Below are 25,325 nucleotides of genomic sequence, written 5' to 3' on the forward strand. Positions count from 1 at the left end.
ACCAGCATGTCCCGTTGGTCTAGGAGTCTTTATAACATAGGTAAGAATTACTTTATAACCAATAATCAGATAGAGGGGATATACATCCAAAGTAGGTAGTTAGTCCCCTGCGTTTCTAACAACTAATCTATGTTTATATCATTAGATCCGCCTGACCCATAGGAAGCAACGAATACCACAGAGTGCGCGGACTTTTGAATCCCTCCATTCATATGAGAGAGACAAATAAGATTAAGAACAAGAAGAATCTAAGGTAATCAATTTTAGAGATCAGGTTACAGATCAGATAGAAATAGAGGATAAAATAAGAAAAGAAATAATGCAGTGTTTAATTTAAAAGTCGTTTTTTATCTTTTCCCACTTAGATAAAAAATAGGCGAGGGTCAGAAATAGCCAAAGACAGGTCATCGGCTCTCCTAATGCTGAAGAACTGAACAGCTATCAAACGAAAAAATAAAATCAGATCCTGATTCAATAATAAATAGAGGTGAGACTTACGAACCTTAATATATAAAGGAAGATGGTATACTTACATCAACTAGGGTCCCAACTAAAAAAACAGAAATAGAATTCCAGCATAGTTAAGGATGAACAAAGTGGGGCATAAGGGGGTTTAAGAAACAGAATTGAACATTTACGGTCAACATAGAAACCTTGAAAGATATGGATAAGTAACAAAAGCTAGTCAACACGTTAGACATTACACAGAGAAGGGAACAACCTTTCATCTTTTCCCCAAACAACTAGAACCCTATTGTCTTGGTAAATTACTTATCATAGATCACCCCCAATCTGAATAAGTGCTAGAAGAATAGCATCTTACATAGAATAGACAGGAGTCTGAATCACTGTCAGAAAAAGATTATGAAATAATATTGAGACTATATATGACTATGTATGTTTGTCTTATTTAGGACCGAAGTCAAGAGATAGACAAATTGGTGTCTTGATAAAGATGGTACGAATAATCTGAGGCCATCGAAACGCGTCGACGCTTTTGAAAGGCACAATCCAAGGACCAACATAGAGAAACTGAATACTGATTATATCTGTGTATCAAGGAACTATGTTTTGAAGTCCAAATTGGATGTGTATCCGTAAAGAATAGTAACTCTCTTTTTGTCTTACGTATATGTCTGTCTCTATTAGGTTGGTCATAATTGTGATGTATTATACACTTACATTGTTGTTGAATATGAAATGCATATTTCCGTGAACGATTGTTTTTTATATTGTGATTAATTTTTTTATGTGATTGTATTTTATTGTATGTGTTTGGTTAATGACTAAATACAATGTATATATATATATAACTTTTAATAAAGTGTTGTAATAACATAGAACCATTGATTCAGTATTCAATCTCTCTATGAAATTACAAGTATCCACCAAACTCTAAACTGACAAGTTAAGGGAATCGCTTTCTCTTCTCTGAGTCCAGCATGTCAACAGCATTCAAGGGTTTAAGGAGGGTGGTAAGATAGACACGCGCATCAAGCTAAGATATTGTGAAAGCTAAAAATGTACTTAAAAGGACTATTGAATATAAGAAATGTGTGCCCGTCAATTCTTGGTGCTGCCCTTTTCATTACAAAGTCTTCTATCCATTTTGTTCTTTACCCCACTGGAGATGCCTGATTGTGTAGTGCAGGGCATCATGCTTCCAACTTCTTCAGAATTAGATATACAAGCAGGGGAAGTAGATTTTCACTTAGTTTATAAACAGTGTGTAGCTCTGGTACCTTTGTTATGAAATCATATTTTGCTTTTTTTTAAATCAGTATCTTTTCTCAGGCTAATTAGTTTATTTTGGAAAACACAGGTGTTTTTTAAAGATTCCCTCTGAAATTGTCTGCATGTACATGGTGCTAAAGTATAACATCACAAATATAATCATGTACAACATAACAAATATAATCATGTCAATCTTTATTCTCTTGTAGTTTTTCCCCAACGGACATGCATTTGCCACTGGATCTGATGATGCCACTTGTCGATTGTTTGACCTTCGTGCAGACCAAGAACTAATGATGTATTCTCATGACAATATCATCTGTGGAATCACTTCGGTAGCCTTCTCCAAAAGTGGACGTCTTTTGTTAGCTGGTTATGATGATTTCAACTGTAATGTCTGGGACACTTTAAAGGGTGAAAGAGCAGGTGCGTTTGCCTCTGGTTCTTAGATTATCTGTTTCTGTGTTACAGATCTTACTTATTGATGCCTATATCTAACTGTAAATAATATTCGCCCAGAGTAACCTTCTTGGTTGCTTCTAAGATCTGTTCTGTTTTCCGATTGATGTCACTTACAAATTTTGCTATTAACTATATAGTTCATTCATTTATTATAGTATCACCTACCCTCCACATTCCTCACCGTGGGATTGTCTGTGATACTCCTAAAATGTAGTAAATCTTATTGCATGTAAAAGATCCCAATTAAAAAAAAGTTTATCAATTGAGCCAAATCAACAGACAACATGCTAAAGAAAAGTCACCATATACTACCTTCTTCTCTTTTAGCAGCTTGACTAACTACAAGTCAGTCAGAAAAGGTTTAATCAGCACGAATAGTCTGAGCCATAAAAGCGCAAATATTACAATAAATTATTACAATATTTTTTTTAAAAAATTGATCATGCATTAATACACCAAATCAAATAATAACCAATAGGTCAAAATTTGAATTCTACTGACACAATTTACATTTAACCGTGAATCACCCATAAACAAAACAAGGGTTTAAAATTCACACTCTAACCTAATTAGGTTTTCGGGTTTCCGGCATCATTTAAGGACGCTCTAATGCTAATTACTCTAGGGAGAAACAGGGCAACCCTATAATATAGTCTTGCGTCTCCTAATTCATGCAAAAATGTAAAAGGATCAGATAAAATGTACAAAAAGTGTAATGTGTTGAGTGGACTGGTCTGATCGGTTATCACAGGGACATTTCTTAGTAAGTGAACCCCAGCTCTCATTTTGAGGGAATGCAGTCACATAATGGAAAATAAGAAGGTGGAAGCAAGTTAAAAGCTATCTGTGCTGTATATTGTTAACTATCATAAGGTACAGTTTACGTCCTGACTGCTCATGCCATACTCTGTACTGACCCACTGTAACCTTAGAAAGGTCTACTTGTTCCCTTTTCAGCAGACTCCCAACACATGCTCTCTAATTTATTTTTTTGAATACCTTAAGAAATCCTCTGATTAATGGAATGAGATTAGCAATTGGTCCCAGTTCTTTGCCACCAAATTCTTTATAAAACCAGCTGGATTAACACCAGCCCATTTAATCCTAACACTGTTCTGACCTACAGGAGAAATATTAACGATTTTCCCTGAATCTGGGGTCTTTGGGAGATTGAGATTCATATGTGGGATCTCTGGGTTGTGGTCGCTAATACAGTTAGGCCCTACTCGTTGATCTAGGTTGATTCCTTTATTGGAATCTGAAATGAGATTGTGGTCAATATTACTACCAGTGCCTCTCCCAATGAATGTAGTTAAGCGGTGGTGGTCACTAGTACCTCAAAATTTGACTAGCTTCAGATTTAATTTCAACGTCAAATTATTGAGCACTAAACCATATGAACTGTGTAGAAAGTGTACTACGGTGTTTCCCTCAAAATCATGGTTCCCCCGCACTCGTTTAGACATTATGATATATTGAGCTTTCCTGCCCAAATTATAAAAGAATTCTGGTCAATATAAGTTTCCAAATCTATTTTAAGTGCATTAACCACCTCCATGTGATGAATCAAAAACATTGTTGTAAAATGTATAACTGTAACGTCCAAATTGATGCCCAGCATAAAAGAGACAAGCTGATAATAAGGGAGCTGTAGAAGGTTCTTCTAAATTCGTGGGGCTAGGCTTGTGGAAACAATGGTCACCAGACGCCCCACTTTAGGGCTACCGCTCCTCAAAGTGGTGACGGGGGAATTAAAAGCTACAAAACCATCCTGCTCTATAAAGTTGTGACCAAGTTTCTTACAAGCACACAGTGTGCACAGGTGCCACATAAGTTTCCCAGTCCTCCGACTCCCTTTTACCAGAGATGCTGGTAATATTCCATGTAGTAACTATTACCCCCCTTGGCTCCTTAAGCTCCTTTGCTACAGTAGGGCTATTAATATTAATATAACTACTGTTGTTTGGTGAATAGAAGCAGGAGAGAAAGGCCTTGATTGGAGAGTCAATCTTTAGAGTCCAAGTGCTAGAGGGCAGAAAAGCTACATACATGTCAAATTGTACGTTAGGTTAAAAGCACACCTAAAACTGTCTAGTTTGCTATAAAGAAAAGCATGAAATGGTTCCTCATCATGCCTAGCAGGATGTCAATTTGTGTTTTTTAGATCATATGCAATATACCACCGTAGAATTGCCAGTTAAAAAAAATCTGTAGCCCACAAATTCGGGAACTAGGATTACAAGGGAGTAACATTTCCTTCCTTCATTATGGTGGTCCATCTAATATCCATAAAAGGTAAAAAAAAAAAAAAAGTAGTATGCGAACCCAATGTTAAAATTGCTATTCAATATACAGAATGAACTCTTCAGGCAAATAAGTTTCAAAGAGAATCCTGACCCACTACAATAGTCAGTCTAGCAAGTGCTTGATGCAGCAGGGAAAAGGGTGGTTAGTCCAATCTGCAAACCATCGGCGTATCACCCTACTCACAGAGGTTTCTGGCCAGGTTTGACCGTGCTCACTGGGACGAAATGGAGGAGCTCCTCCAACATCTACCTGATGAGCACAGGAAAAGGGCACACGAACTTGTTGAGAAGGGCAAGCTTATGCCTAACACCTCTGTATGTTGTTCCCTAGACTCTGCTGACATAGCAACGCAAGGGATTGAGACTAGCATCCTGCACAGCCGTCGCGCTTGGCTTTGTATTTCAGGCTTCAAGCCAGAGGTACAACAAAACCTACTAAATATGCCCTTTGATGAGTAACATCTCTTTGGGCCCCAAGTCGACGAGGCCCTTGAAAATTAAAAAAGACACAGAAATGGTGAAGTCAATAGGGTGTCTTAAGACACCTACACCTCTGGGCTCATTTTGCCGCTCCGGCTACTGTGGGGGCTTCAAAACCACTACTCCTGAAGCCTCCACCTTTTACCTTGAGCAAAGATCAGTACTCGTCCAACAGCTGTCATTACAAAGGCTCCTACTGGGGCAACAAAATCAAAGGTAGTGGCAAAGGTGCTTCCCGATGCGGTGGAACACCCACCAACAAATATTGACTTCCCTCACCTTCCCCTGACCATATAACACCTGCGGGGTATCGTATACAAAATTATCTACCCACATGGCAGTCAATAACATCAGGTCAGTGAGTTTTGAACATTATCCAACATGGCTACTGTCTGGAGCTCAGCACCATGCCTCAAACATTCCACCTTGTACCCTCAGGCAATCACTGGAGTATCAAACACGGCTCAAAAAAGAAGTTCAAGGTCTACTTCCCAAAGGATCTATAGAACCTGTCCCACTACACTATCGAGGGTCAGGGGTATACTCCGTATATTTCCTAATCCCCCAAAAGGACGGATCATTACGGACCATTTTAGATCTAAGGCCACTAAATCACTACATCCAGTCAGCACTATCATATGGTCACAATCCAGGGCATGATCCCGCTTCTCCAACACTGCAACTTTCTCGCAGCTCTCGTTCTGAAGGATGCATTTTTCACTTTCCAGTACACCCAGCACATCGCAAATACCTACAGTTTGTGATAGGAGGAAAACACTCCCAATTCAAAGTTCTATCCTTTGGGGTCACTACTGCCCCTCGGACATTCATCAAGTGCCTAGCAGTTGTAGAAGCACATCTGCGCAGACAAAGCATCCATGTCTTCCCTTATCTAGATGACTGGCTCATCAAGGCCACTATTCATTGTCTATCCGGCAGTACACTTAAGCTACCATAGATCTACTTCATCAGTTCTGTTTCAGCTTCAATTTAGCAAATCTCACTTGGAACCTCAACTAATTCAGCCGTATCTGGGAGCTATCCTGAACACACAACTAGAATTAGATTATCCCAATACAGCAAGAATTCGAATTTTTCAAACACTACTTTCTCAATTTCTACCCAATCAGCAAGTCACAGTAAGAACAGTCATTGCGGAGTACCAACAACCTATTAAAGGGGTGCCTTTTCTAGACCCTGTCCCCCCCATCACTCCGACAACGAACGCATCCGTCATAGGCTGGGGTGCACACTTACAAGACCTCACAGTCCAGGGTCTTTGGTATTCCAAGCACCAATCTCTCCACATCAACTACCTAGTGCTTCAAACTGTTCACCTAACATTAAAAGCGTTGCTACGTCACCTGATCAGCAAGGTTTTCCTAGTCCGGAAGGACAATACAACAACCTTGTACTGTCCTACAAAACAGGGGGTGAGAGGGACACACTGTCCACAGCTCCTATCTGAGACCATTTGGAGCTGGGCTCTACATCACAACGATTTTTCAGACCTCCGCAGGATGTGGCAACAAGTCCACGAATGGAAAATCCAACAACCTTGTACTATCTGCAAAAACAGCTCTCACTGCTATCTCAGGCCCTTTGGAGCTGGGCTCTACATCACTACATTCATCCGTAAGCGGAATACCTTCCGGGAACAGACCATGATTTTGCAGACCTCACAACTCCATGAATGGAAAATCCACCCCCAAGTCCTGCTCCCCTGCTTCCACAAATTGAAGTTTTGACACATAGTTCAATTTGCAACCGTAGACAATGCAAAATGCCCAGACTTTGCCTCTAGGTTCCCGCACCCACTATCCAAGGGCAATGCTCTATGGATGAATTGGTCAAGGATATTTGCCTACGCTTTTCCAACCTCTCCCCTCCCCCCCCCCCCCCCCCCCGTTTCTGGTTCAGAAACTCAGGCAAGCATGTCTCACACTCATACTATTAACTCCCACATGGGCGAGACAGCCCTGGTTTACAGCACTGCCATATCTCTCAGTGGTAGCCTACCAGAACCTCCCAAACAGGCTGGACATTATCACTCAGAACCATTGAGAAATCAGGCACCCAGATCCCAAGACATTCAACCTAGCGACACCTGAGGTCATAGAATTCAGCTACCTCAATCTCCCACCTGAATGTATGACCAGTCTCAAAGAAGTTCATTGACCTACCACAAGGGAATGCTATCTAGCTAAATGGAAAAGGTTTGTTTGTTACTGTCCAAACAAATTAATCCATTAAATGCCATAGCACAAAACATTATTACTTACATAATGCATTTACAGCTCTCTGTGTTCGCATTCACATCTATTAGATTACATCTTGCATTAGTAGCTGCCTATCTGCAAAATAGACAACACCTGTCTTGATTCAAAGTACCTGTTATTAAAGCCTTCATGGAGGAGCTTAAGAGTGATTCCACCCCGGGTTCCACCTGCACCCTCCTGGAATTGTAACTTTATTCTCACAAGACTAATGAGTCCTTGATTCGAACCCCTACATAACTGCCCTCTTAAATTTTTCTTGACGTGTTAGTGTGCTCCAGGCATTATCCTTAGAAGAACCTTTCTTCCAACTTCATAGGGACCGGGTGGTCCTTCACACCATCCCAAAATTCCTCCCAAAGGTAGTCTCCCACTTTCATCTAAACCAATCAATTGAGCTGCCATTTTTCTTTCCACAACCAGACTGTTGCAGAAAGGGCTCTTCATACATTAAGATGTCATGTACTGTGTTGACAGAACTAAAACCTTTAGAAAAACATAGCAACTTTTTGTTGTGTTTTCGCCTCCACACAAGGGAAAGCCAATATCCAAATCCAACATAGTTAGGTGGATAATTAAGTACATTTAAATATGTTATGTTAATGCCAAAGAACTCAACCTACACCACCCTAGAGCGCACACTACTTGAAAAATAGGATCTTGAATGGCTTTCCTGGGCAACATCCCACTAGCTGACGTATGCAAAGCAGCTACATAGTCAACACCACACACCTTCACAAAGCATTTTTGTATGGATGTTCTAGCACACCAACAACCTCATGTATGACAGGCAGTGCTATGTACACTCTTTCAAACAAATGCAACGCCCACCGGTTAGCCACCACTTTGAGGAGCACTGCTTTACAGTCTATGCAAAGCGTTTATCTACAGCTGCACATGCCTCGAACGGATTATGTGTTTGCTATGTTACCCTGTAAGCATCTGTTCTTGGCATGTAATGCAGTAGATTCACATGCGCCCACCCTCCTTCGCGGACCCTGACCCATGTGGCAGTTGCAGTTACCCTTTACCTTCATTTTTGGCTGTTCATGGACATCTCTTTACTACACTTACTTTACACTCCATTCTCACCCATCTGTGTGAAAACAATTTAATAATGGAGTCGATGTCTATGCGCGTTACCACAAAGAGGAGGAGTCACTCGAACTTGTGACTCAAAAGACTTCTTTGAAGTCCGGATTCAACACTAGATGGCATAAGCATGTGCATCTACAGCACTACATTCTACTAACAGCTGCTTACAGGGTAAGCAACATAATCCTTCTCAATTGCACGCATAAAGTCCGTAGGCCGCATTGTTTCTCAATATATAAAGCAGCATTGCAGTGTGAAACCTCAAACATGGCAAGAAAGGACGACCAGAAACACTGGAATAGAATAAATTATATGAAGGAAAAAGATAGCCCGATAGGCTGAATGCTATCAGAACCAAAAGCAAGCAGCTTCCATATTTTTGCAATTATTTTCCTGGCAGTTGCCTCACATGCCCAGTTCTTCTTCTTTTTTTTTTTTTTTTTTTTTTTTTTTTTTTTTTTTGCTGCTCATGCGGAGTGGATCTCAGAACACTTCAATGTTTACTCGTTCTTAGTTGTTTAGATTTTCTCCGTACAGTTCCCATTTTTATCACTTCATTCAACTTTGACGTCTTAGACATGCTAGAAGTCTTTCCACCTTCTTTTTTTCGCATCAGTGGAATGTTTTTTTATCTGCCTCACAATTAGTGAAGTGCATCTCCTGAAGAGAAAGAAGGCAGCTTTTGACCCTAATTAGAGTGGTTTACCTACCACCACTGCCTTCTGTTAAGGACTGAAAATTCTTTAAAAGAAATTACAAATGGAGTCAACTAAGGATTCTCCTCTTGGGGAAAAGGGATGGTTACAGAGTGAAGGAGGTGAAAAAATAACACTACCGGACTGCCCAAAAATTCACCCTTTTGCCATGCAACCATATCTTCTCCACCAAAAGACTCTAAAGAGGATGATCTAAGGAAAAGAAGAAGCAGTATTACCATGAAAGCAACTCTGGCCGTTCTGGCCACTTGCATGGATCCGGCCATGCCATGTACTTCGATGTCAAGGCACGGTACCATGCTGACTTCTTCAAAGTTGAGGGCAAGCTTCTCTGCAGGTACGTCATTGACCCCAAAGCAGAGACAACTAGACGAAGAAGAAGAAATGTACTCTGACGACTCCAAAATGTTCAGCATCGAAGCACTAGCCATCTTGACACACAACTTCTGGACATTCAGTTTCGAGACTTTTTTCATCATACCACTGTGTCAAGGAGATAGGCATCAAGACACTCTATATCAAAGAGATTGATGAGGACATTAGCCTCTCACTTTACTTCTGGATGGCACTCCATCGCACCTACTTAAGTGGCTTCTTTGTTACCAATAAGGCTTTGAGTGATAAGTCTGGAGATTTGCTTCCTCTGCTACTTCCTCCAAATCCTCTCTGCTGGTGTTCCAGTTTTTCCATTTTGCAGTTAAGACCATCCACCAGTGCATGTTGCTGATGTTCAGCCTGCGGCAGAACATCCTCATAGGCAAAAGAGGAATAGATTTTTCGCTCTCACTCTCCCCCTCCCACTCTGCTAAGTTAAACATCCCGCCCAAAGTTCCACAGACATCAGTATTCGTGATCATGAAGCGCTCCAACCTTGTTCTGCTCATTTGCCATGATTGCCTTTATTCCCTTTTTTTGCAGAACTGACTGAGGAGAAACTTCTCTCCTGTTACTACCAAAATGGTGACTCAGAGGCGTCCTAAGAAATACAGACCACCAGAACAAGATCATTGTATCTTCTTCAGGAGCCCAAGCAAACTCCATGATTGTTTCAACCCTGAGGAAGAAACCTGCATCCGCTTCTGAGGTATCCATTCCACTTCACAGATGGGTAGCTGCGGCAGGAAGACATGCCTGTGGCATTGCAGCAGTAGCAACTGCATTCTGAATAGCTAGTGCTACAACATTTTTAGCACACTGTTTAAGTCCTCCCAAAGAACGCAAGCAAGAATTCTGGGTATTTGTTCAGAAAGAATTGCTGAGTTCCAACCAGGTCATCAGCGCTTTCATTGACTGTGGGTTTTTGGCCATCTCTGTTATGCCACTGCATGTCTTCATATCGATCTGCATGGTTGTGAAACCAAACTCTTTCTAAGAATCATGAATCTGCCTATTACATAGTCCATATTCTTTGGTCCGCATACAGATAATGAGAATCAGCGGTTAAGGCTGAAATGCTCATGACTGTACATTTTGAAGGATAAAAATTACAATTTAAACATTGATTGCAGTTACCATTTTGATGGTTAATTTGCATAGCAGATTCCTAATCTTATGAATGATCCTTCCAGGCTTCATTCTGGATCATAAAACATTTTCCATAAGTCAGTCCATCGCCGCCAAGGGACACCATGCACCTTCAGCTGTGACTTCACCTCAGAACATGGCACCAGAGTTTTCAGCGGCAACCAGCACGCTAGCATTAGCATCTGTTCTTCCATGTCTCATTGACACTTGTGCGGCGCTTGCTCTTAGTGTTTAACACACAGAAATCCTCAGCATTTGGGAAGCAACTAGGCTAAATGTTTTCCCCAAAATTGTCAGGTTTGAAGCCTGATTGCAAATGCTGCAATACTTTATCACTTTAGGATCCACAACATCAGCATGTGCTGCCTGGGATCTGAGCACGACACTGCAACTTGCAGTTTGTGGTCCTCAATGCACTTGAAATCCACCAGGAAGCTGGATGCCAAGTTGCTTCTGGCAAAATGTCATCCTGTAAAGCACAAGAGTGCCATAGGAAGAACTACTCTTCTTCCTAGAGGAAACAGTCTCAGTTCCAGGTCCAATCTGAGCCTCACTGCCATTCCTCAATGCTGAACTCTTCCTCTGCATCAGACAAGATTCCATTGAAGAAGATTGGACTTGAGTTTTCCAGGTCAGTCATCTGACCCTGTGTACGTTAAGGCCTTCTGGCATGCTATGCTAGGTTTTTTCATTACAGCTTCTGCATGTTCTTGGCTGTCTTCTAAGCCAAGGGCAATCACATTCCTGCAGGCTTACTGACTCTGGCGGCTCCAACCCTATGCCACACCTCCTTTAACTCCAGCCCCTCTGACTAAGAAGTCAAAACCTCCAAAACTGCTGCTTCGTTGAGTTGGAGCTCCCTTCAGTTCCATCGCACATACCACACACTGTATAGACTATGGGACCGCTTCCCAAACCTTGGATGTTAGAGAAAATTACCTCTGTTGCGAAGGATTATTTGTCTTTGCCCAGAGGGAGGAAATTTGCGGCTCCGACTCCAAAACCCTTGCAATGCCTGGTTGAAAACTACAGTCATGCAAAGGAGCATGTTTCTGATGAATGTGTTTAACTGCAGACTCCTCACCTTTTGAATATTTCAAGATGCCAAATTGGCTCTGATATTTTTTCATATCAATTCTCCTGTGCGCCAACAGATGGCATCATCGGACACTACGGCTAACCATCTCTGGAAGTGATGTCCAGAGCTATATATAGGCCTACCCCTGTAAAATGATGTCCGTTCTTCTTTCTGTACTGTTCAACCCAGATCCAGAGCACTGCTTCCTACTTGGTTGGATTTTTCACCAGCACCAACAATTCCTTTAGAAGCAGTACAGTTAACTAGGGAAATATATCCTCGAAAAACCACAGGCTTCAAATTGTGGCATGACTGCACGAATCAGAGTTGCTCACAGATCCACATGTCTGGCTATGGTTTGTACGGTTTGGGACTGGCTCAATCATTCGATAATTGCTCCTTGATGCATCCGAAGGCCATAGGCTTACCCTATAACAGAACGCATCCACAAAATCATGCATTTAACATCGCAAATACAAGGGAAAAAGGTAGTTTCAGTGAGAATGTACAAATCCATGCTGGGGATGCTATCCTCACGCATTCCATTAATCCCAAACTGCCGTCTGCATATGAGGCCGCTTCAGGAACAACTGGATATCCAGTGGGTCCAGGTTCACTGCTCATTTGATGATCTCATTGTCACACCTAGGAAATACATGAAGCCCTGTCATGGTGGATGATACGGAAAACTATTATCTCCCAAACTCGCCTTCTAGCCGCAAAGTCGCAGTTTCGTAATGACTACAGATGCGTCCCTTCACTGATGGGGGGGGGGGGGGCCACATCCTCAAAGAACTGGAGATTCAGAAAAAAAGGAACGACCAAGAAGGGCAGATGCACATCAACCTTATGGAGCTAAAGGTACAGATCACAAATTCTATCATCGCAAGCTCAGGAGATATGTCAGTGGCTTCTGAAGTACAACATAGCACTCCAGGTGGAACATGTCCCCGGTATACACAACGCTTGGGCAGACACTCTGAGCAGGTCCACAAGTCAATACCACGAATGGGAATTAAATCAACTCCAGGTCGCCCCGATCTTCATAAGATGGGTACTCCAAAGTTGGATCTGTTTGCAACTCTGAACAACAAAAAATGCAAAACGTTTGCCAGCAGATTCCCTCAGAAGGGATCGTGGGGGAATGCTCTTCAGCTTCGATGGACAGGAATGTTCGCTTAAGTATTTCCACCATTCTCTCTCATACCAAGAGTGCTTCACAAGATAAAGTCAGAGCCTAGTCACCTAATTCTAATAGCCCCGGCATGGCCAAGACCATTTTGGTTCTCAGAGCTTCTAAGGATGTCAGTGCCCCCCATATCCACTTCCCACCTATCGTCAATCTGATACTCATGAGCAAGGGGCAGATGGTACACCCACAGATAGAATCTCTGAATGTATCCGCTTGGCACCTCATGACCAGGAATTTGAATCCATAATATTCCTTAAGACTGTAGAGACATTCTAGATAGCTCAAGAGCTTTCGCCACTTATAAAACTTCCGTTTCAAAATGGAAGAGATTCTGTCACTGGTGCATAAACAACAATCTACACCCTTTGCAATCTGCACTGGATCAGCTATTACCGTACTGGCTCCAGTTGGCAAGATCAGGATTGGCACATTCCTCTATAAAAGTACGTGTGGCGGCAATCTCGAGATAACGAAGAAAGCCTGGACATATATCGCTTTGGTCTTCCAGGGTGTTAAAGGAATTAATGAAAGGACTTTTCATTGTGTTTCCGCTGGTAAAGCATCTAGCAGTTTCCTGGCAGTTAAATACAGTCCTTGCTCAACTTATGAGACCACCTTTTGAACCTATGCATAATGCAGACATCCAATTTGTCTCCTGTAAGACAGTGCTCTTGCTGGCTCTGACATCGGCCAGGAGATTAAGCGAGATTCAAGAATTCTCAGAACCCTTTATACAGTTCAAACAGGACATAGTGCTCCTGAGGACAAATCCCTAAAGCGCCAAGTTTATTTAATCTGATTGAGCCCATTATATTATTAACATACTTCTAGGATCCATTATCTCCTGCAGAGAAGTCTCTCCACACACTGGATGTCAGGCGCTGTTTGAAATTCTACATTGATAAACCAAAAACATTTCAGAAATCAGATCAATTGCTCATGTCCTTCACACCTCCCACAAAGGGGTACATTCTAACGAGAAGCAGTATATCCCGTTGGATATCATCGGCTATTATTTTTTGCCATGACAAGGCGGGAAAACCGCTGTCGTCAAAGGTAAGCGCCCACTCAACACGAAAGATGGCTACGTCCACGGCTTTATTCGCAGGAGTTTTGCTCCCTGGCATCTGTAGAGCAGCTCCATGTTCGAATGACCATATTTTTACCAAACACTAATGTTTGCATACAGCATGGAAAGGAGATACGGCGGTTGGACAAGGAGTGTTAAGCCTAATGTTTAAGTAAGGTACACCTTATTTCCTAAAGTTATATGCATATGTCCCTTATTTGGATGATTATATGGTTTTGATCTGGAGTTTATAAATGTATATTTATATAGTATGGGTATTAGGAATATATTGTTCTCTCTTCACGATTTACTTGTATTTTCTTTCCCTATAAATTGCTGATAGAACTTCCTGTTCACGGAGAAAAAGTGTCCATGCCCTAAAACGCTTTTTTTACGATATTGTTCTGCTTACTATTCTGATTCAAGCATGTGAATCTTTGAAAGAATTAATACTGTAGAAAAAACAAGTTACTTACCTGTACAATGTGGTTCTCCAGTATTGACATCTTTCATAGTCACATGCGGCCCGCCCACCTCCCCGTTTTAGGCTGGCCACTTATACCTCATGATGCTTATGTGGTTATTCACACTTGTGCTTGAAATCTGAGGTCTGGTGGCTCTGAAGGGGCTTGTGGTCTCAGGGCTTGCTCCTCATTGGCTGAAGTTTGGGCCTTTATAAGAATGGGTTAGCAAAATTCAATTGATTTTGCAACAGGTTTCTATGTACTCTTTAATCTACTGCTCAGTAAAGTACCGTGGAACTCCCACCATGACAACGGGGAAGATTCAAGCATGTGATCTATGAAAGACATCAATGCTGGAGAACCACAGTGTATAGGTAAGTAACTTGTTTTTTCCTTACTGACCCACCCATCCTCCTGCTCCGTCAACGGATTTCATGTGACAGGGCTGGTCAATTTCAGGGCCCTAGTTTTCCACACCAGTAGTCCGTGTTCTTCATGGCTCTGCACTTATGGCATGGAAGGTCGTGAAAAGAAACTGACGACAGTGCGCCTAAGTGGCACCTACATAGGTGCTCCGGACATCCCTTTCAGCACGAATGACGACGTCGACGCACTTAGAGCTGAATAAACCCACCTACTGGTGCACAGGGCTACTGCTCACGAAAAATCTTCTGGATCCAGTCTGACGCTTGGGAAAGTCAAAGATAAGGAGTCTGCGGCTAGATATAGCCTTTACTAGATAAAGCATTACCGTAAGTGACTTGTTCTTCTGCGGCTAGAAGTCTCAATCAGATAAACAAGTTTCTCATCCAGGGGATACTCATCAAAGTCATAATCTATGAATAATCCCCGCCCATGTGCGGGATCCCGGAGCATATAGAAAATAAATATATATACATATATATATATATATATATATACATATGTGAAAACATATACATGCAGCCTAAAAATGTTCAAAACATGGCAATGCTGTAAATTACATATGTTTGCATAGTAGTGCCCCCTAACCCGTAAGGAAAAAAGGAAGCATCAGGCAAATTATAACACAACACTGCTTTATTGTCATAAAGCAACTTGTAATTGTAAGCATTAGCCAGTAGGCTGCTGCAGAGTATCAAGAAACAAAGAAAACTGACACCTTGCCTTTAAGGCATTAGAGTAGGGGGACCGTGCCTTTAAGACCTGCATGAGACCCCCTGCTCCCATGATGCATTACTGGTGGCAGTTGGGCCAGTTCTTTTTTCCGGCTCCTTCTGTGAGGATCCTGGAGCTTGAGCTCTTCAGTTTTTGACTGAAATTTTGGAAATTACAGCTTTTTCAAGCATTTTTCGACGTTTTCTGGCTTCTGGGGTCTGATTCTGCTGGTTTCCAGTAAAATCTCGAATTTTTTCCAGTCAGAATGCCTCCTTTATTTCGAAAATGCCCTTCTTGTGGCAACAAGATGGCACTGGCAGATCCACACTCGGTGTGTATTGCGTGTTTACCATCTAAACACGATCCTGACCGGTGTCCTCACTGCCAGAAGTTCTCCAAGCGCACTCTGAGGGATAGAGAGCGCATTAGACTACAGGCACAGCTGGAGAAGAGCAGAAGCCGTCGTGAAGGCGATCCTTCTTCATCAAGACCACCTTCTTCAGCTACACAATCGCAAAAACGGCGACACACCAGCTCTCCTGGCTCCAGAAAGACCAAGAGTCCTAGGAATTCGTCGTCGACGTCGAAGAGGCCGCCGAAAAGGCAGAAGACAACTTCGGCGTCAAGGGATTCATCTCCCCATCGATCTCCGCCGCGCAAAAGTAAGTCGGCGTCGAGGCGCAGCCCTTCGGGCTCGAAGGCTGCTAGTCCGGGGAGGTCTGGACTGTCGACGTTGAGGCTTCTGTCGACGTCGAGACACTCTCCGCCACCCTCGAGGGGGTCGGCGTCGAGAGATGCGGCGACATACGTTCCGCCGCGAGTGGGCAGGTCGCCGTCGAGGGATACCCCTACTCGGCGACATAGAAGGTCGACGTCGAGAGGAAGGTCGACGTCGAGATCCACAATTCGACGCCGTGAGAGGTCGAAGTCGCCCACTCGACGTGAGAGGTCGAAGTCACCCAGTCGACGGCGTGAGAGGTTGACGTCAAAGAGTCCAGGTCGCCGTCGAGGAGTCGACGTCGGGAGAGGTCGACGTCTAAGTCACCCAGTCGACGGCGTGCAAGGCCGACGTCAAGGTCATCCAGTCGACGTCAAGTGCCGGAGAAGAGGATATCGAGGTCTCCGCGATCGGCGTCGAGACCGCCGCCGAGGCCAGAACACCATACCCCACGCTTGCCGATGGTGACGCAGACGTCGTCGGCGTCGAGGAACTCGACATCGAAGGGTACAGCTGGAGCTCCCGCGGAGAGGTCTCGATCTCCAGGAGAGCAGTCATCATCTCCGGGACTGCACATCGTGCAAATATCTCCGGAAGGCTCACCCAAGTCTCCAGAGAGGTTCGGACTGTCACCTCGCTGGTTGCGGGATGTAGGCGCTGGCACATGTCGAAGTCCTGGATCGGACTACTCCCGCAGGTATTCTCCACCGCGCAGGAGTAAGTCGCCCCCAAGGGATCCAAGGCCACCTACTCCCCGTCGGTCTCGTTCCAGGGACAGCCGCTCCGCGCACAGACGTCCAAGATCTCCGTCAAAGCGCAGCTCAAGGTCTAGGGCTCACCATAGCAAACGCTCTCACAAGAGGAGACGCACCAGGTCGCCCACTGGGACTTCATCCACAAGGTCCTCAGTCCGGGACTACTCTCCTACTTTTTCCTCTACACCTCCATCGCGAGTGTCCCCAGTGGATGACATCGCTACCTTCACAGACGTCCTGGGTAGAGGGGCGCAGAAATTGAACATCGCGCTGCACATCCCTCAGGCACCCACTTCAGTGATCTTTGACACTTTGCATCATCGGTCGGCTCCCAGACCTCTGCTCCCTTTGGTGCCAGGATTGTTGGACCCAGCTATGGCCACGTTCCTCACTCCGGCTACGGCGGGCTCGGTTCCGTCAAGAATAGCGAAGAAGTATAAGGCTCCAGCCGAGGATCCTTTGTTCTTGAGGGCTGACCCGCCAGCGGACTCGGTGATCGTGGCAGCAGCCATGAAGTCCCACTCGACCTTAGTGTCTTCTTCTGTCCCCCCTGAGAAGGACAGCAAGCTGATGGATTCCTATGGCAGGAAAATGTGCAACACCTCTGCCTCGCACATGAAGGTGGCTAGCGCTTCAGCTCTGCTGGGGCGGTATGATCGTTCCCTGTGGGATTCCCTCGCCAGATTCGCGGAGAAGCTGCCTAAAGAAGACAGGCGGGACTTCACAGAGATCCTACAAGAAGGCGGACTGGTGGCCAATCAAATCATCAGCGCAGCGGCTGATGCCTCGGACCTTGCCGCGCATGGCTACTCGCAGGGCGTCTGCTCTCGGCGTTCGGCCTGGCTGAGACTAACTGGCCTCAAGCCTGACGCACAAAAGAGAATTCTCAATCTGCCCTTTAATGGATCATCATTATTTGGTGCTCATGCGGATGACCAAATGAGCAAGATGAAAGCAGAGTTGGACACCGTGAAGGCTGTGGGGCTGGAAAAACGTAAAGAATTCCGAAAGCGTTTTCGCCAGAGCGACAAACGTGCCTTTCACCAGCGCGTTCAAACGCCCCAATGGTCCTCCCAGAATCAACAGAGGTCCCAGTTTCAGCAAAGGGGTCGGGGCAGAGGAAGAGGAAATGCGAAACAACAACAACAGTCCTCTACCAAACAGCCCGCGAAACAGTGAAATCTTACTTCCTCCGCTCTCGTTCGCCACTCCGGTGGGAGGAAGTATCACCGTTCACCTGACAGAGTGGAAAGCCATTACAAACGACAGATGGGTGTTGAATATTGTAGAGCATGGCTACTTGCTGAGGTTTAAATCTCCCCCTCCGCAGGTACCTCCACGGAGGCAGCCACTCCCTCCCATCCAAAACCAACTTTTAAAGGACGAAGTTACCACTCTCCTCTCCAAGAACGCCATAGAGGAGGTTCCAACCAGGCAAAGAAATCTAGGAGTGTACTCCCGGTATTTTCTTGTTCAGAAACGAGGAGCGGTCAGAGAGTACAGACCCATCCTCGATCTCCGCCTCCTCAACGGATTTGTCAAAAGAGAGAAATTCAGAATGCTGGCACTGCACCAGATCTTCCCACATCTCCACCAGGGGGACTGGATGTGTGCCATCGACTTACAGGATGCATACTTCCACATTCCTGTCTCAGCGAAACATCGAAAGTTTCTCAGATTTCAGATCTCTCGCAGGCATTATCAATACAGGGTTCTGCCATTCGGCCTCAAATCCGCACCACGAACTTTCTCCAAGTGCATGGCGGTGGTAGCTGCTTTTCTCCGCAAGCGGAAGATATTCGTCTACCCCTATCTCGACGACTTGAAGAGTTCCACTCCTGCTCGACTCCAGAGTCATCTTTCGTTTTGCCTCAACCTCCAGGTCAACTACAAGAAGTCGGTCCTCAATCCCACACAGTGGATCCACTACCTGGGCGCCTCTCTAGACTCCGCAAGCGTGTGTCCTTCGGAGGAGAGGTTATCCTCCATGCTTCAAAAAGGCCGCATGCTTCTCAGCACAGCGTTTCCCACAGCCAGACAAGTGTCATCTCTCCTGGGGTCGATGGCTTCGTGCATTTACATTGTGCCCAATGCACGTCTGCACATGCGTCCTCTGCAACAAGACCTAGAGGATCAGTGGTCTCAGAGGTCCGGCCGCTGGGAAGATCCCATCACCCTTCATCAAGATGCCAAAGACTCCATCCGGTGGTGGATGAAGCGCTCCCATCTGCTTCACGGCGTCCCTTTCCATCAGGCGCCTCCGACACAGACAGTGGTCACAGATGCCTCAAGGCAGGGCTGGGGTGCTCATATGGGCCAGCTGCAAGTACAAGGTCTCTGGTCCGCTATCGAACAGACTTATCACATCAACTTCTTGGAGCTACGAGCAGTCCACCTAGCTCTCAAGTCCCTGTATCCATCCCTGCAGACCAACTATGTTCAGGTTCAGACAGACAACACCACAACTATGTTCTATCTGAACAAACAAGGAGGCACCAGATCGCGGGTCCTGTCTCTGGAAGCCCAGTCCACCTGGAGATGGCTTCTGGCGAGAAACCTGGCGATCGTCGCTGTTCACCTGCCAGGGACCCTGAACGTGCAGGCAGACGGCCTCAGCAGAGACTTCGTCGAAGCGCACGATTGGGTGCTCAGCGAAGACGTCGCTCAGGAGATCTTCCGGTTGTGGGGCGTACCGGACATCGATCTTTTCGCAGACGCGGCAAACAGAAAATGCCCCGTCTTCGCCTCCAGGTTCCCTCAACGGGGGTCGGAGGGGAACGCACTTTTGATCAGCTGGTCGAGGACATTGCTTTACGCTTTTCCTCCTCTCCCTCTCATCCCGGCTGTGATACAGAAGCTTTACAGGGCCAGGACTCGGATGATCCTAATAGCCCCGGAGTGGCCCCGCCAGTGGTGGTACCCGGATCTGCTCCAGCTGTCGGAAGTACCACACAGGAGGTTGCCTTGCCTACCGAACTTGCTGACCAAGGACAAGGGGAGGGTGTTTCATCCCAATCTTCCCTCCCTCAGCTTGACGGCATGGCTCCTGAATTCATCCAATACGGACATTTAGATCTGCCTCCGGACTGTATGAACATTCTCCGGGAGGCAAAGAGGCCCTCCACTAGGAAGTCTTACGCCTTTAAGTGGAAAAGATTCTACGTTTGGTGTAGAGATAACACCCTTGATCCGATGCGGGGTCAAGAACAGGTTATTCTCCCCTACTTACTGTACTTGGCGAAGTCTGGGTTAAAGTACTCTTCCATCAGAGTACACTTAGCGGCTATTACAGCCTATAGGAAGTCTCCTACCCAGACCTCATTCTTCCAGATGCCAGTGGTAAAGGATTTCTTAGAAGGGCTTAAGAAAGTTTACCCTCCAGTGAGGTCTCCTTCCCCTTCCTGGGAACTTAACATCGTTCTCTCTAAGCTAATGGGGGCCCCTTTTGAACCAATTCATAAGGCGTCTTTGCAGCATCTGACCTGGAAGGCTGCCTTCTTAGTAGCCATCACTTCGGCCCGTAGGGTCATTGAAATTCAGGCCCTCTGCTGCAAGGAACCTTACACGGTGTTTCATGCTAATAGGGTGGTGCTCCGTACTCATCCGAGCTTCCTGCCCAAGGTGGTCTCGGACTTCCACATTAATCAGGTGATCACTTTGCCCACCTTTTTTCCTCAGCCATCCACTCCCCCGGAGAGAGCCTTACATTCTCTTGACCTCCGGAGGGTTTTGAAATTCGATCTGGCTAAGACCCTTCCACTTAGAAAGTCAGATAGGCTCTTTGTTAACTATGGGCCCACGAATACCGGGCTGGCTGCCTCCAAGAGGTCCATCTCTAGATGGATTGTCTCATGTATAGCCTTGTCTTACCAACTGTCCCACAAGGTTCTGCAGGGCAAACCTAGAGCACACTCTACTCGAGGGAAGGCTTCTACTGTTGCACTCCTTCGCAACGTTCCCATGTCTGAAATCTGCAAAGCGGCTACATGGCGCTCAGTTCATACCTTTACGCGCCATTATTGCCTAGATTTAGACGCGCAGGCCGACGCCCAGGTGGGGCAGGCTTCTCTGAGGAACCTGTTTGCATAACTGTGATGCAAAATGTGTTTTTACTGTATGTTTTAAATGCTGTCGTGCTCGTCCGCGAGACTTTGGGTATGGGCTTGCTACTCTATTCATAGATTATGACTATTGATGAGTATCCCCTGGATGAGAAGGATTAGTTACTTACCTGTAATCCTAGTTCTCATCCAGGGGTATACTCATCAAAGTCATAAGCGACCCACCCACCTCCCCGAACGAGCATGGTTTCTCTTTAAGTACGTGATGTATGGCATGCAGATCTACTTAGGTGCGAATGCACCGCCAAAAAGAACTGGCCCAACTGCCACCTGTAATGCATCATGGGAGCAGGGGGTCTCATGCAGGTCTTAAAGGCACGGTCCCCCTACTCTAATGCCTTAAAGGCAAGGTGTCAGTTTTCTTTGTTTCTTGATATTCTGCTGCAGCCTACTGGCGAATGCTTACAATTACAAGTTGCTTTATGACATAAAGCAGTGTTGTGTTATAATTTGCCTGATGCTTCCTTTTTTCCTTACGGGTTAGGGGGCACTACTATGCAAACATATGTAATTTACAGCATTGCCATGTTTTGAACATTTTTAGGCTGCATGTATATGTTTTCACATATGTATATATATATGTATATATATGTATTTTCTATATGCTCCGGGATCCCGCACATGGGCGGGGATTATTCATAGATTATGACTTTGATGAGTATACCCCTGGATGAGAACTAGGATTACAGGTAAGTAACTAATCCTTCTTACCTTTGGTAACCGCTTATCTGGTAGAGACTCTTATCTAGCTGTACATTCCTTCCTGAACCACCCATTCTCCCCACTCTGCGAACGGATATCTAGGGACATGTCTCAATTTCAGGGCCCTAGTCTTCCACACCAGTGATCAGTGTACTTTGTGGCTCTGCACTTCTGGTGTGGAAAGTCGTGAAAAGTAACCGACATTAGCTGATCTGGGTGGTGCCTATATACGGACCGTGAATATCACTTCCGGTGCAGACGAAGCCAAGGACATCATGTAGAACTGAACACCACCTTCTACTGGTGCGCAGGGGTACTGCTCACAAAACAAATTTTAGCTCCAGTCTGACTCCTCGGGAAAATTCTGAGGAGTCAGACTGGAGCAGCTAGATAGTCTCTACCAGATAAGGTGTTAATGAAGGTAAGTAACTTGTTCAACACCACCAACGCTGGAGGGAGAGCTGTAGTCCTTTTGGACTCAGGGTATCATCCAGCACACCCTCCACTGAGTTCTCAGCCAGTTCGATAATGTCAACAGCTGCCCCGCCTCCTGTTTCCCAAAACTATATGATGAGAACTATAGGAAGCCAGTGGTTTAGACACGATCTCTGACACTGTTGGAAATACTCCACTCCCACACCGGAAGAGGTTGGTGGTAACGGGGTCTTTCCAGGACATACAGTGGTAGCTTGGCTCGAGTGGTCAGGAATCAGGCACCGTGCTAAGCATACATCATACCCATACAATAACCATGCGTGCATCCGTTCCAAAAACGACTCTACACCGTAAAAATTATGAAAATATCTTTCTTTATCTTCTTTTTCTCTTAGTTGCTGATTAAATAAATAATAACACAATCAGAATATACAAGGCTTTTTAAATAGTGCAGGTCAAATAAATACTGTCTTAATGATTCAATAAATAGGGGTGATCATAAATAAGGAAGGCATAAATATAAGTGCAATACATACAGGCAATTAAATATTCTGAGGCAATAAATACTGTAAACCAATAAATATTGTGCGACCATAAATACTGTGGAACAATAAATACAGTGAAGCAATAAATAGGTTAAATACAATAAATACAGTGCCCTCAATAAATAATTAAAAGCTGACAGTGACACTTATAGAATCAGATCACATTTGAGATCACTATGGGCTGATTTGGCCCAGGCACAGCTTGTGGTGATGTGGAAGGCTTGAGGGTGTCTACTCCCTGGCTTGGACCAGGCTGAGGCCTAAACTGAGGTAGATCAAGGGGGGGATACCAGAGACCTGGCTCTCTCACTCTACACAACCCCTCTAAATTAGTCTCAGCTCACCCCTGGCACAGTCCAGCTGGTTCCAGCACCTCTCTAACCCCTAGAGTAGTCTCTTAGGATTCCACAGGGCCTTTGGCGCCCTCTATTCCACTTACTGCCCTTTTTCTGAAGCTCCGACGCCGCTGGAGTCGTGTCGACGCTGTGAGGCGGTTCCGGTTCGTTGTCGGCGGCCTCGGCACAATGTCAGTTCTTGACGACGCCGGTAGGCGGTTCCGGTTCGATGTCGGCGGCCCGGGCTCGTTCTCGACCTCCGATTCGATGGCGTCGGGCAGTCTTGGCTCGATGTCGACTTCGGGCGGCTCCGGTCCGATGGCGACCTCAGTTTCGATGACGTCGGCCGGCCTTGGCTCGATGTCGACCTCCGGCGGCTCCGGAGTGCGATCCTCACTCCCGACCTCCGGTGCTCCTCTCCTCAGGTTCCGGCGACTCCGGAGTGCGACCCCCACTCCCGACCTCCGGCACGATTCTCTCAGGTTCCGGCGACTCCGGAGTGCGACCCCCACTCCCGACCTCCGGCACGATTCTCTCAGGTTCCGGCGACTCCGGAGTGCGATCTCCACTCCCGACCTCCGGCACACTTCACCTCGGTCTCCGGCGACTCCGGAGGGCGGACTTCACTCCCCCGTCGACGCCGCTCACTCGACCTCGGGTGACTTCCTCCTCGACCTCTGGTACTCCTCACGACCTCCGTCGGCGCCCTCTCTCGACCTCTGGCGGCTCCGGGTACGACGTCTGCTTCTCCAGTCAGCACCGCTTCTCCACCTCGGGCTCCAGGTCTCCAGGCTACTCGACGTCAGGCTCCAGGGAAACCAGTATCCAGGTCAGGATCTTGCTGTTCTTGGGTTCTAAGGCCTGTTCCTGCTGTCCAGGTCCTTAAGATGGTTTTTCTTGCTTCTTCCCACACAGGGCTCCAGGCTGGGCTCAGTCAGTAGGGACTAGTATCAAGGGTGGGTTTATGGACCCCACTCCAGGCACAAGTTTCCACCCCTGCTGCCTCACTCCTTCCACCTTCAGGTTTCTGCTGCTCACTCTTCACCAGTCAGGTGCCAACTGCCAGCCCCAACTGCCAACTCTCTGTCTTAGCTTCCCAACATTCTAAACCGCCTCCAACTGTCACAGGGTTCTGGAATGTTCTGGAAGGTGCTAGTAGGTTCCAGTGGGTGCTGGTGATGTCACAGGTGGCCACCATTTTGTGCTCCAGGCCCTCAGACAGAAGTTTCAGGGGTAGATAAAATGGCTCCCTGCATCTGCAGCAACACTAAAAAGTCTGGTGGTTCCCAAAAAGGAAAAATTCAAACAGGGTTTGAGGCAAAAGTGGGACAAAATAAATAATGATGAGGAGGGACCACCCAAAGGGCTGACAGGTCTAACAGACACCATCTTATATTTTTTAATAACACAATAGAAGGGACAGAGATGAAATATTTAACGCGGTCTAGCTGATATCCTCCCCAATCTGACAGACTATTAGCAGTGATAATGTGCTGTTCTGCTACTCCACCATAAAGTCAACTAGAATTTTGGTTCAATGATATCAATGTATCAATCGGATGACCCTTCATACACGCATATCACTGAACCAGAAGTCTAGTTAACTATGGTGGAACACCACATTATCACTGCTAATAGACTGGCTTATATTCACCTACCGAGGCTACAGTTACAGAAGTCTGCCTTCTTTGCAACCCTTATAAGTAGAGCAGCAGAGGTCTTGGACCTTACATTACCCACTGCTGAGCTCAAAATAATGGCCTCACAGATGTCCTTCATTCTCAAGAGTCTCATCATTCAGTGAAGCCCTTACAGGCACACTGCTGGTCACTGAGGCACAGCCAGGATCTTGCATCCCCCCCACTCAAGAGGCAGATTGCAAAGTGACACAGGCCTGCACTGGGAGAGCTTCCTCCTTCAGCACTGAGCTCAGCCTCTCTTACAATTCAATGAAGCCCTTACAGGCACACTGCTGGTCACCTGGGCACAACCAGGATCTTGGACCTTCCCCCTCAGTCAAGAGGCAGATTGCAAAGTGGCACAGGCCTGCTCTGGGAGGACTTTCTCCTTCAGCACCCAGCTCCAGAGAGCCTTGAAGTGCAGACCTCCACAAGTCGGCATAACTCCAATTATGTTTCTGACTACCCTGCCAGACAGAGTTGAAAGACGGAAAGGCATTTG

The 25,325-nt window shown here is 45.7% G+C and overlaps 1 protein-coding gene across 3 annotated transcripts in view; it reads left to right on the top strand.

The window, feature by feature from the left end:
• The window catches only part of GNB4 (G protein subunit beta 4), a 684,865-nt gene that overhangs the window by 639,979 nt on the left and 19,561 nt on the right, over positions 1-25,325 (top strand). For all 3 annotated transcript variants that reach the window (XM_085635394.1, XM_085635395.1, XM_085635393.1), the window contains one exon: positions 1,944-2,160. In XM_085635394.1, coding sequence (XP_085491520.1) covers positions 1,944-2,160 — 217 coding nt within the window. The remainder of the gene's footprint in view (positions 1-1,943; positions 2,161-25,325) is intronic.

Source organism: Triturus cristatus, chromosome 11, assembly GCF_964204655.1.
Source record: "Triturus cristatus chromosome 11, aTriCri1.1, whole genome shotgun sequence".
In the NCBI taxonomy this organism is placed as follows: domain Eukaryota; kingdom Metazoa; phylum Chordata; class Amphibia; order Caudata; family Salamandridae; genus Triturus; species Triturus cristatus.